Source organism: Corapipo altera, unplaced genomic scaffold, assembly GCF_003945725.1.
Source record: "Corapipo altera isolate COAL_440 unplaced genomic scaffold, ASM394572v1 67, whole genome shotgun sequence".
Classification (NCBI taxonomy): Eukaryota; Metazoa; Chordata; class Aves; order Passeriformes; family Pipridae; genus Corapipo; species Corapipo altera.
The window spans coordinates 6,084,243-6,094,552 of NW_020884906.1; the positions used below are offsets into that span (position 1 = coordinate 6,084,243).

A 10,310-nucleotide genomic window follows, 5' to 3' on the forward strand; every position below is an offset into this window, starting at 1 on the left:
AGCTAATCCAGGGCATTCAAAATAACTTACCCACTAATAGCTTCACATCTCTGACAGTGAAATCCGGGTCAGGCATTCTGTAATTAGCAAAGAAAGCAACGTTAAATACTGTCAAGATAAGTATGGGTACACTTTGGTTACCATAATAAAAGAGAAATAAATGTATAGTGCTCTTTGTCCCTAGTGCAGGAGGTGGAATCAAGCAAGGCCTCTCTGGAGTGTGGACAGTGCAAATTCTAAAGACACACATGACATCTTTGCCTTGGCAAGTGTACAACAGTTTCTCTATTCACAATGGAAGAAAAGGTGTCTTTTCGAGCACTTCTTATCAGCACTAGAGTGGGAGGGAAGGGGTTGGGGGTGATTTCAATAAAATCCTAGACCTTTGTAGCTTGTTCTAAGCAACTCCTGGGGGTTTGCAACTGGTGGTGCCTCCTGTGTATTCCCCAAGGTGGACATTATCACACTTGCCAAACTGAGGGACAGAGCAGTAAAACAATCTGTTCAAAGTCACACATCACATGTTGGATTCATTGCTTGGAAATAAAATATTAAAAAATGATTAATTAAAGCCTCTTTGTTTTACTGACTAATCCAACCTCCTTGTCTGGCAGAAGACAACCTGGCTGTTATTTGGTGGGTTGGAAAATTGTTCAATTCAATTTGGGCTAATTCAGAGCTAAATTAAATGGTAGCATAATTGGTTCTGGGATGTCGATGCATTTATAGGATCACTCCTGACACAGGCAACGTTTTAGGGTTTAATGCAATTAGACAGTAGCCTGGTACAGCAAGTGAGCAAGTTTTATGTATAAAGGAGAGAGTAAAATTCTGTAGCACGTAGACTGGATAGAAAAAGAAAACAAAAACAGTAGTGGGGTTTTAAAGCTGATTGACTTCATCTTACTGACAATATTTCACATTTCACATTGCACAAAAGCTGACTAAGGAATTGGAATGAAAAACAGCCCAGTGGGACCTGCCAGCTCAGTGCTCTGCCCCTCTTGTACTGCCCCAGGTCGAAGATAAACAACTTGATTCTGGACTTCTGACACAATTTAGTTAGAAATCAGAATGATCCAGTTAAAAAATGCATTTGTTGGCATGCATGTATCTTGAGAACTACTTGCCAAATTCTGCTTGTCCACTTTCTTTTACCCTTATCACCTTTCTCTGGTGGGATGCAGAGGCTGGACAATATCTTTTGTTAGTTCTCTGCCAACCCTCACATCTTTGCATTTAGCTGTGAGGGCCCCACAGCTTTGGAATTCACTCCCTCTGCGGAATGAAACAGCCTGAATCTCCTGACCTTCAGGGTTCACTCAGAGCTCATCTTTTTTTCCAAGCACTAGAAAGTCAGAAGTAGGGGAAGGAGGAACTATTTGTGGGCAACAAGAACATGCCAGGTTTGTCTGCAAATGCACAGCTTAGCTGTATTTGGTGTCAGAAATGTAGAACAATTAGATGGGCAATCTTTTCACATTTCTATAAATCAAAATAAAGATCAACCACCAAGATAGAGAACAATCCTAACCCAGATGGATACGAGCAATTCCAGCCTTTTTAAGAGCTGCAGCAGTAGCTGACAATAAACATTACTCAGACTGGAAGAACACAACCCTCCCTGGCAATGGAACTGCATGTTTGGCTCTTTGGAGAGTACACCTGGCAAATCCTTGGGGGTTTTTCTCTGCAATCTCGGGTCGTGTGACACAATAAAGAAGGAGAACACAGAGAGAATAATTTCAGGCTTGAAAACAGCAGGTTTCAAGCACAAGAACCCATTTTGTAGTTGGGTTGCCTCGGGAGGTCCAGCTTTAACTCCAACCCATTCTGCTGCCTTAGGTGACTGTATTTCCTCAGCTCCAGCCCCACCACACAACTCCTGTACAATCCTATACACTCCCTCTTATACAATCAGGGCTGGTTTGCTACAGCACTAGGATAGCAAAAAAACCCAATATTGTTTTCTTGGATGTCACCAGTCCTATACCACTCACTCAGTGTTGGTTGGTTTGTTTTTCTGCATGTAAACCCAGAACAGCAACAATGCAAGAACAGCCCAGAAGTATTTTTTTCGTTGCTCTCATGCAATTTTCAGACAATGCATCCTGTGTAAAACCACTACGAATGCTTCTAAAGATTTCAAATATCATAAAAAATAAGTGAATAATGGTATAGTGGGGTGACTGAACTCCAAAATACGACTGACTACATTTGAGGTTTTCAGCAGTCTGTAATACACAAGTCAGGTCCCCACTGCCTTAAAGGGAAAAGAAATGCAAACACCTCAGTGTGCACTGGGTGCCTTTTAGGAAACTTTAAAGATGTGCTAGAGAATCTATTCAAAAGCTAATGAGGATGAGCTCTGGCCAGCACAGGTATGTGATTAACCACATTACAATGCAAGATGACCATTGCTCAGATAAGAGACAACATCTCTCCAAACAGCATTCCCTCTCCCAGTTACAATCCTGGAAACAGTCAAACAGCCCTCCAAGAAAAACAGCTTCCATTCTGCTGAGAGATCACAGGTGGGCTTTCCTGCTTCCAGCCATAGGAGTAGTGGCTCATGATGGTCAGAGACACAGAGGAAAGCAATTTTCAAAGTTTTATTTTAATGATTTTTCCTCATTCCTCCCATTCCTTGCCATTTCAGAGTTCCTCCAAGCACAGTAACCAAACTGTTCAGCTCTGTGTTGTGCATCTGCCAGGCACAGGCATGCAAGCTGACTGCTTAGCAGCAAGCACAAGTGGAAGCATGTATCAGCAGTTATTCAAAAAATCATCTTACATCATATATTTTGTAGACCACTGTATCTCAAAAGTCACCCTACACATGTGTGGATCACATAGTCTACTACATCATGATGCACAGAGCCTGCTCAGGACAAGAGACAGTGGTGCCAGGAACGACCCAGACACTGAAGGTTCCTCCCATTTTGGATCAGTTAGGCAGCTGCCAATCCTATTTCCATCTTGCTGGAGTACAGTGCACACAGCATTTTGGTATCTACACATCCCCAAACCTCATGCATTGCACGCCAGCAACTTTTGATAGATACATATAAGAACTGGAAATGTAAATAAAATTAAATCACGTTATCTGCAGAGTGCCAAATAGGAAAGTTTGCTCATGCATTTCACTTCTGTCATTTAAAATACACATAAACTGTGTTTCCAACCTTCTCTCACTGTACTGGCACTTATGCCCAAGTGTGTGCAATTCCTTTACAACATCATTTCAAATTAATAAGTCATGCTCATTTAAATAAAAAATACAGGAATGTTGAGTGTCCTATAAGAGATTATTGATCTACAAATTCTAGTACTTAATCCCCCAAAGCAGTCAGTATTCAGTGATTCAGCAGAGAATGGAAATGTAAAAACAATTCACCCAACTAACTGTGAAATGGAGAATTCAACTGATTCCATGCAAAAACCATCCAAAACTCATGTATCAGATAACTTGCTCTTATTTTTCTTAGCACACTAATTCAGCAAAAATATCCTCAAAAGAAAAAAAAGCTCTTCTCTGACCATGAATTCCATCTAGAGAAAGAAATTGCACATGATGTGTGTGTGGATGGTTCACAAAAGGGAGAAAGGGAAACAGCCCTGGGAAGGAGGAGAGATGTCAGGATGGTATTAGAGTTATTAAGTGATTTCAGCAGTTGGTGGGGATCTGAAAAGCTGGCTGGTCAAGCCTGACTGCTGAGACTATTTTAAACTCATCACAGCAAACATATTTTTCCTTCACTGTCCAAAGTGTGGGTGTGTGACAGAGCAGCAGGTAAGTGACTCCAAAACTCTTCCACCTCTTCCCAATCCAGTTCAGAACTCAGAAGATGCAGCACCCCAACTGCCAGAGCTGCACAACTCCAACTGAAGACAAAGGCATGCAGCACTCGGTCCTGCTACTTCTTCACTTCCAATATATGTTCCAAAACTGCTGTTAATTTGGCTGCTTTGATAACGCTGACAAAGCAAGGCACCTGATTTTCAAAGGTCTCTTCGAGGTGTGGTTACCCGTCTTGAAGAAAAACAAGGCAACACATGACACAAAATCCAGGTTCCTCTTTACATGATCCTGTTCCTTGAGGAGTCTCTAAACCCCTGGACCAAGAGAGACCAAAGAGCCCTCTCCACAGGCAGCATTCCACCAGGAGTCTCCAGTGAAAGCACACAGCCAACCCAAAGTGCAGGGAAGTGCCAAGTGGCAGCTCTCCTGATTTTGGGCACAGGACCAACAAGGAAGCCAACGATGATGTGTGAGCTGAGATTTGAGTGTTGAAATGTCTCATTGAAATTGCCTCATTATAGAATCCTGAATCACGAGCATCAAGAAGAAAGGGATGTGACATCCAGTGGTCAGGACACGGAGAAACAAGGCATCTTTGGGAAGGATCTTGGGCAGCACATCAGGCAGCCTGAGGTCTGGAGGCATCACTGTGGGTACAGGTGGCCACAGGAAGCACTGACACAGGCTGGGATACTGGTTTTCCATCCCGGATAACAGTCGTCCATTTGCAGCTGTGGATCTGAAGCCCAGGAATGTTTGTGTCTGGGATGAGCTCTCACCTCCACACTTCTCCCCTGCTGGAGCACAAGCTGAACTGGTACCATTGGCACAGCAGGAGCTGAAACATCTCCCCAGTTTCCTTCTTGAGCTGTGAGGAATTTCAGATGAACTTCCTCACACACAGGAGGATGTGGCTGCTGGGAAGGTGCAGTAACACCTCTGGCTCCTGATTTCTTCAGGAAGAATTCTTCAAGATTTTATGACTTGCCCTTTAGGAGCAGCAGTTAAAAACCAATGCATACACAGAGAGCCCACTAAGCACCTCTTGTTCACAGTTCAACATATAAAACTATTTTACTTTGTCATCAGAGCCATCACAGCAGCTCCTGTTTGCTCTGATAGTTAAGGGACATGTGGTTGTCAAATACCCCAAACACTGTTTCTTCTCTTTCTCTCTTTAAATTATGTTGGGGTGTCTTGATTCTTTTTAATTAGTAATTGGGACCTCTCGGTCCCCTAAACTGTGAGGTGTTCCAGCTGAAACTGAGCAAAGTAATGATGCTTTCAAAAAATTATTTTTCTGTCTTTCAGCTATAATCAGTTACACAGTCCTAATTTCCAGAAGTATCGAGAAACATTTATCTAAACTATGGATTATGTTGCTGATAAAGTTTATCCTTTTAATATTTCTCTCTTAGACACTGTCACTTTCACAAACAAACTTGCAGGGTTCTCTTATTAAAATACCAAATCCTTTATAACTGGATATTAACAAAATGCAACCGCAAAAAGACTCCAGTAATCCCACATTTAACCAGACATCATTAAATATTTACAAAGCTGAAACATTCTGAAGAGCCATGATTATAATGGAAAATGGCAGGCATCATTAGACATTCCACCTGTAATGCAGAGAACACTTGAGAGGTCAAAAATTGAAGGGAGTTTGTTCTGTCATTACAGCATGGATTGGGTGCAGAAACCTTTGGATTATATTCCTAACTTTCATTGCTGACTTATTTTTGCTTGTGCAGTACCACACTGGATGCACTTAACTTTTATAGACCTCATTATCTGCTTGTTTATAAGCGGAAAATAATCATTCCTCTTCTCAAGGGTGCTGACAGTCAGACTAATTGCAATCCATTTTGAGATCATCAAAAGAAATATCAGATACAAGTGGAAAGCATAATGGTTATTTTATAAAAGCATTTATTAATCATCAAGATTTGCTTGTAACTTACTTAATTCCCAGTCCATCCTTATTTCTGAAGATGAGGGGAACTCGGAGAGCTTCTCTTTGCACATACTCAAAAGTAAAATCTGTGAAAACGAATTAAAAAAATGTCCCAAATCAATCACAATGGCATTGGCACCTCAGGTTACATTTTCTCAAACGCTCCTCATTTCCCTTTTCTCACCAAAGAACTCCACTATCACCTAAAGAGAAACAGAAAGAGAATGCATATTTTAGTCTAAACCGGAAACCCACTGACAGACAATGCTCTCCCAGCTGCTCCCTATTTTTCCTGTTCACTGATGCACATAAAATAGAATCCAGTCAGTTTGTCAATTAAGGTCTGGGCTGAAACACCCAGGCTGTAATGAAATACCGAATTAACAGTTAAAAGATAATCCTGATTAATTTACTGCGAATCAGTCTAGTACTTTTGGGGCAAATGTGTAGTTTAAAGTGTAAGTTTAGATATTTTCAGCTATACATTTCTACACATTTTTTTTGTGAGCATTATCTGGTTCTAACAGAAAGCCTTGATTCTGTGAAAACATAATTTCTTTTCTAATTTCAACAGATAAACTTTTAATTAATCAGAAATGTAACTTTAGGAGCTGACAGAAAATTTATACAGCTCCTGGCACTTAGTAAATCTGTGAAAAATGAACAGTTTTTGTGGGAAGTCAGGAAGTCACAGGATAACACACAATCAAACTGAAAATCAAACATAAATTTGTCACATTAACCCTGGCCAGCATCACCTTGTTGCTTCACTCTGAGGATTATGCAGGACTGGCCTTTCCTGGGGGTTTCTCTATGCACTGTCTGGTACAATAGCAGTGATTTGGGGATTAGAGAGGAAGTTACAAGGCAGCGATTTGGGTGAGCTGTGCCTACAAAACCCCCCACACTATTTGGAGCCTTCTGCCACAGAGAGCAGAGGAATTCCTACAGCAGCCATGTACTGTTTCTATGGCTCCGCTATTCCCCCTTTTTTACAGGAAAAAATGACTTTTATAGAATGTCCATACGCTGCCTTAACATGGAAAATATTGCTTGACTCTTCAGCACTACAAAATGCACTGCACTGCCAAACCCAGTGACCCTCCTGCATTATATTCGGGTACACAGGAGCAATTTAACTCCAGGATTCATCCAGCAATGTCCATCCATGATCCTGGGAGAGCAGGAGCACCTCAGCCCAAGCTTGTATCCCTGATCTTTCTCCACACTGAAGGTAAAAGGGGACCCTGAGGCCAAGCTCCCACGCCTGCACATGTACTTCCCTCTATTTGTACAACTTTTTCTTTGCTGTATTCAGTTAGTAATTATGACAAGTAGGGATATAATGTTCCTACTTAGAGTTACCAAATCAGAGCACTGTAATTATCCATTTACAGAAACATTAAAATAACAGACACTTTATTGCTGCTAGTCTCAAAATAAGTGTAATGAATACTCCATTTAACTAAGGTTACCAAGTAAATATTTCTGTACTAGAGAAGTCTTCCTTTCCCATAGGCATTCCCATTAAAACTAAGGGCTTAAGGTAAGCAAATAAATAAACCACAGATTTTTTATGGACACTGACCCAAGTCAGAAAGTCAACAAACATCAGGAGTAATATGGGAGGAAGAAGCAGAGGCAGCTGTATAGCCTTGCTGACTAGTAGCTATGACAAACTGCATTCAAGCCAAACATCACACCACTGCAAGAAGAGTTATCATTAAAAATAAAAACAAGGACATGGGAAATAAAAATAAATAAATATATTGCTCAACTAATTCCATGTGTTCATACAAACTGACTTTTTTGTTCTTACCAACCCCTGTCATTGTTCTGCCCAGATTCAATTCAGCTCTTGGATTTATAAAGAAAAAAAATTAAACCAATAGTAAAAATGAAACCAGAGCAAATAGGAAGGCAGATCTTTTCTTCATAATGCCCCAACAAAGCATTTAAATCCCTTGTGGGGTTGAACAAAGCCGACACAGACCACAACAAAATAACAAAAGACACTCATTTATTTTCAAGTTCCCTAGAAAGGAGAAAGCTGCTCAAAGATTTTGGAGCTGCCAAGCCAGGGAAGCTGTGGATTGTATTATCCTTAGCATGGAGCAATGGCAACCGCTGGACTGTTTGGAAGCTGAGGGGAGAGTGCAATCATTTTCTGGAAAATTAATTAACATTTACCAGCTAAAAAATAGGTGTTTGTGTTTTGTTTAGAGGAAGAGGCAGGTCAGGGTTGAGCTTATCTCCTAAACAAATACCTTCCTAAGTAAGATAGGTATTTAATTTCTTCACCGTATCAACTTTTCTAAAAGGAGCTCAAAATGCTCATGGAAAACTAAGCCTAGGGGAGAAAAGGAAATTTTCTAAACTCAATTAGTGGCTCCGCACTCAGAGCAATTTCAGGAGGATTACAGCCAAAACTTCTCTTTCCTCAGAGAAAGGCAGCTCAGACAGGCGTCCTCAGTCCGGCCGAGTTTCAGTGATAGCCATCTGGGATGGGGATCCGTGTCAACAGTGCAGCGGTAAATAAAGGTGACCTGCAACCCCCCGGGCCTGTTTGATTCCCGGGCAAACCTCTCCCGTTCTCCTTCCTGCCAGGGAGCCGTGCGGCAGAGCTGGGCTGTCTGGCTCTGCTTACCGCTCCGGAATTCAAGTCACCTCAGCAAAGCAAGTCACTTTGGGGAGGGCAGCGCTGTAATTTAATATATGATAGGCTCACAAAGAAGTTATTGACTGTAAAGTCTCCGAGCCTGGCCAACAGGCTCATCAGTCGCACCCTTTCGCAAAAGGGGTCCCGGATTCAAGAGGGGGCGGAGGGGGAGCAGGAATCACCTCCGGCTAAGTGGGGGCTGGGGTTTCGGCCTCTCCCGTGCCAGGACCTAATTCCTGAACATCCCGGTGGTGCGCTGGGGTCACGGTGGCGGGGCAGGGCGGGGGGAGCTGCCATGGATCACCGCGCTCATCCCGGCACCGCGGCGGGGCTAAAGCCGCTCTCCGGGTGCGGGGGGGACGGGCTGCAGGGCCCCGCACAGCAGCCTCCCCGTGCTTCCCCTCGGGCCGGCGGCGTCACCGGATCCCCGGGCAGGGGCACGGGCGCGAAATCCGAAGCCGGCGCGGAGCTGCACGTGGAGCTGGCGGCGAGCGCGGCCCCGGCCCGGCTGAGTTACCTTTGCCGTCCATGGCGTGCACGAAATCCCCGTGGTACATTTTACTCTTTAATTTCTCTTCCAAATTGAAACTCCTGATGCTCACAATTTCCTCCACGTCCGAGAGGTCCTCGTTCTCATCGTACCGCCTCCGGCCGATGCAGCGCTAGAAAACACATACAGAAACCCCAAATAAAACACATTGTCCGGAAAAGAAAAAAAGCGAGGAAAGCGCACGGATCGTGCAAAACGGTTTGATAAACGCATTCCGGGGGAAATAATTAAGATGGCAAGACACAAACTGAACAAAACCTGAACCCAAACAAGCTCCAACACAGCTGCATGCACAACCTTTTCCATCTCGTGACACGGAACTCGGCAGGAATAACAGGTGCTTGGCTGCAGGAAAACTCAAAGTTGGGCTGCTGAGCAGGGGCTGGCGCTGAAAGGCGAGCGGGGGACACGTAACTCGCCGACAATTCACAAGCTATAGCACCGATGCGTTTTGCAATCCCGTAAAAAACCGTGAACGGCGGCCAACGCTCGTTAGCAACCGGATCATTTTTATTATGATTATTATTTTTGCACGTGAGCACAAGCTAATTCCCCGGGGAAGGGAAGGGGGGCGAATCATCGTATCTGACGATGCCCAGCATCCAGGTTTCGGTATTTACATAATCCGAGTGTTTCCATAGTCACACCGGAAGCGGCGATTTAAAAACCAGATCGCTTTATGTAACGCCGCGATGGATGCGCAGCCCCCGCCCGCTCCCCCCCCCCCGCCGCCCCGCACGCCCGACAGCGCCGGGAGCGCGGGGGTCCGCGGGCGAGGGACTGCAGCGAGTGCAATGCGGGGGATGGCGGGGTAGGCCCGGCCGAGGCCGGTGCCGCTGCCCCGGGGAAGCTGCGGCGGGCGCGGAGCCGCGGCTGGAGGCGGCGGGGACCGGCCGCGCACAAGGTAGGTCCCCGCTGGAGCGGGGGGACCCCGGTGCACCGGCTGCCGCCGGCGGCTCTGCCCCCCCGTCCCGGCAGCTCTCCCGCCCCGCACAGCCCCGCGGACACGCGCGGTGGATCAGCACAAACCCGCACCCACCGGAAAAAAAAATAATAATAATCCGTGATCGTCCCACCCTGCCCTTCCCTCGGTTCCATTCCGCCCCTTCCCCGCTGCCTCAGCCGCGCGCTTGCAAACTAAGTCGCTCCGCTGCCTACGTCCCGCATGCATTGCTCCCTTTGCAAACAATTAAGCAAAATCAATTAAAAGGCACGAATAGGAAAGAGACCGAAGCCAGCTACACACCAATCTTCTTCCAGAGTCTTTCTTTGCCTCCATTTTTTTTGAGAGTTTCATCACTTATTTGTCAACAGTTCCTGTCCTGCATTTTTGGCCCAAATG

General features: G+C 44.7%; 1 protein-coding gene across 6 annotated transcripts in view; it reads right to left on the reverse strand.

The window, feature by feature from the left end:
• Window positions 1-10,310, reverse strand: part of KDM2B (lysine demethylase 2B) — a 116,424-nt gene that overhangs the window by 99,622 nt on the left and 6,492 nt on the right. For 4 of the 6 annotated variants that reach the window (XM_027651972.1, XM_027651966.1, XM_027651968.1 and 1 more), the window contains exons 1-4: window positions 10,215-10,304; window positions 8,936-9,080; window positions 5,767-5,845; window positions 31-77 (exon numbers count right to left, since the gene is read on the reverse strand). In XM_027651972.1, the coding sequence (XP_027507773.1) occupies window positions 31-77; window positions 5,767-5,845; window positions 8,936-9,080; window positions 10,215-10,265 (322 nt within the window). In that variant the 5' untranslated portion in view covers window positions 10,266-10,304. Of the gene's footprint in view, window positions 1-30; window positions 78-5,766; window positions 5,846-8,935; window positions 9,081-9,265; window positions 9,446-10,214; window positions 10,305-10,310 lie in introns of those variants that run through there. The other 2 variants (XM_027651967.1, XM_027651969.1) reach the window with 2 other exon arrangements.